Here is a 2,844-nt window from a genome sequence, read left to right on the forward strand (position 1 = left end):
ACAATATGTAAAAGCATCCTGCAATGGCTCCTTGTAGCATTACATATGTTTTCAATTTCACAAACAGAACATTTGGTCCTCACAAAAATATGCAAAATTTCGAGAATATTTTAAATTAATTTGGATTTTGATCTATTGAAATTCCCTTAATTTAACTAACTTCAATTAAGCTTTAATTTTCTTTGGCGTTAGTTTAAATCTAGCTTGAATTTTTAGAGTTGTCATCGAAGTTTCACTGAAATTTTGAACCTTAGGGGAAGAGCCTTAGCTCGACCTTTGCTCAGCGTTTTTTTTAAGTGTGTATGTGCCATCAATAACCTTTATTTGTGGCTTGATCAACATATTACTGTTAAAACGCAATACAGATTAGTATTTGAGGAACTTATTATTATACCCAGTTGTAGTGGAAAGAACTCTCCTAGTATTAATATACAACAACAACATAACACAACCCATGACTCATGCATATATTTTTGGAGGCGACTGATAAATACATAAATTGCAAGACCACAGATCGTCTACGCCTCATCGTCTTTTCAGTGATAGAGTAATGACAGAGTACTTGGTCTTCTCCTTGACAAGATGCAAGGCGACATTATATGCAAACTTCTTGAAGAGCTCATCGAGCACGGATTCTCCAAAATGGCTTGTAAACAGGGGCTCCATCACTGCTCTCAAGCAGTTTGCGACGTTAATCCCACTCTGGACACTGTCGTGTACATAATTGCCCTCCGAGTCATCATAAGGATCCCAATTGGTCTCGAACAGTTTGATGTTAGTCAATTCAAACTGCTGGCTCTGGTCGACCACTGCCTTAACTTCATCCGTCGATGGCCCATACACAGGTAGATTAAAGGAGTCCAGCTTTTCTTTCTCCATGAGGCCCTGTCGTGATTAGTATGCATTAATGAAAATTTAGTTTCCTCAAATAATTATTAGAAGTATGGTATATCCTTGCGTACCTCCTCAACAAGAGATTGTACAGACTGTGAAAGTAACCCATATAAACGGTTGAGACTTGCGCTGTAGACATCATCGTGTTTCCTCCCAAGAAATGTGAGAACCATTTGTCCATTGGCAACTAGTTCTTCATGGCGCAGCTGGAGGAACAACAACATGTCCTTCTGAAACTGCTCTTTGTACATTTTCACCACACAGGGTGGGGTAGTCGCTCCAATGCCGATGTTTCCTTCATTGGGATATGATCTTTTCTTGCCCTCTAATCCATCAGGAAGCTGTGTATAACATGTAGCCTTTTTTCAGACATTCTGATACACATTGATATATTTTGGGCTGTCTACTTAGCTCCGTCAATTCAGCAAATTCTCACTATTAAATGGACCGATGTGGATGATTATATAAATAAAGTTATGCAAGTAAGCTGTGTGTTGTTGGTGCTAGTACCCGAGATCGCCAATGCAGGCAGTATGATGAGTGAAAGAGATGAACACTCCGGCGAGGCAAAAGTCTTGTATAGTAGGAGCTGGGCAACCCAGCGATGTAGAAAGCAGGTATTGGCTCTCCCTTGTGATCCATATCAATCGAGTTCTTGAATCGTTGAAGTGATTGGAAGACATGGTTGAAGTCGTTGCCTGGTAAATCGTTGAGAAAGAACTGAAGCTCAGTGGGATGGCGACTGAATTTCTCAAGGTGGTGGCTGACCGCTTCGATCACATTGGAGACAAAGAAGAGTGTGTTGTCACTTGAAGAGCAGCCTAAGTCAACAATTGTCAGTGTTGGATGGAGGAGATCCACGCACATTTCCATCACAATCTTCTGGAGAACTGGCTTAGTCTCAACCAAAGCTTTTTCCTAAGATGAATGGAAGGGAAATCTTTATAAACTGCTGATGTAGAATCTACCCAGCGAATTAGGAGTAGAACGGCAGGTATGTCAAGGTTGTAGGCAATACCAATTGTGGATGCTAAAAGGATTGTATCGAACCTGAAGTCTTGAGTTCTTGAAGTAGCTGGTCTCTTCTTCTCCTTTGGTCATATGGAGGTCATGTTCCATGTTCATGGCTACTAAGAAAGTAAGAAGTAAGAACTCGAGGCACAAGTTGATTTTTCTGCTTTGTGTACGAGAGAACTGAAGAATGCACGGGTCAGTGCCATATAACCTTGTTGAATATATAGGGAGAGCATGAGTGATATTTGCTGAAGGTCCCTCTTTCTTCAGTATTTCACATAGATCTTTCTACTTCTTACATTATTTCCCTATATGCATACAGTACAGTTGTTAGAGCGTCCCCAAGGCCCATTCCCCATTTTCCTACCATGTTTATCCATCAAATTTTTCCATATAGGAATTTCTGGACAAATGTACCATGGTACCCAAGGGGGATACACCATTTCTCCACCTCAAATCTACATACATTTCTCCACCTCAAATGTCCATACATTTCATCGAACAATTGATGTGCGGAGCTGCGGCAGCGGCCTGGAGAAGCTGCGGCACACGTTCACATCAACCATGACGAGAAATTGTCTCCAGGCTAGCGGGGAGGGCGGCGGCTTGTCGGGAAGGAGGGTGGGGATGGCTCCGGCAGCCAACCTGGCTCAGTACTGACAGTCTGACACAACACAGCAGCAATGAGCACCCACATGGTGAACACGAGGACCGAGCTCATGGTGGGGAGAGAGAGTGAGGCCTGAGCTCGCGCCCAGCATCGTGGGGAGAGAGAGTGAGGCAGAGCAGGGCTCCTGCTATGGCCCAAGGAGGTCTGCGGTGAATCAGGGTGCTTGGGGGGGGGGGGGGGCGCAAGGAGTGTGGAAAAGTGGACTGGAGAGTGGCCAGGATTGGATTGAGTAGTCCACAGTTGAGCTGTGTGTCCACGCTCGAAAC

General features: G+C 43.6%; 1 protein-coding gene across 1 annotated transcript; it reads right to left on the minus strand.

Annotated features, from left to right (window-relative positions):
• Positions 1-370: 370 nt before the first annotated feature.
• Positions 371-2,076, minus strand: LOC123154778 (anthranilate O-methyltransferase 1). Its single transcript, XM_044573414.1, has 4 exons — positions 1,945-2,076; positions 1,405-1,812; positions 963-1,235; positions 371-885 (listed from the first exon to the last, which is right to left on the minus strand). The coding sequence occupies exons 1-4, from the start codon at positions 2,017-2,019 to the stop codon at positions 526-528; spliced, it is 1,116 nt and encodes a 371-aa protein (XP_044429349.1). The 5' UTR covers positions 2,020-2,076; the 3' UTR covers positions 371-525.
• Positions 2,077-2,844: the final 768 nt, after the last annotated feature.

This window comes from Triticum aestivum, chromosome 7A, assembly GCF_018294505.1.
Source record: "Triticum aestivum cultivar Chinese Spring chromosome 7A, IWGSC CS RefSeq v2.1, whole genome shotgun sequence".
NCBI classification, from domain to species: domain Eukaryota; kingdom Viridiplantae; phylum Streptophyta; class Magnoliopsida; order Poales; family Poaceae; genus Triticum; species Triticum aestivum.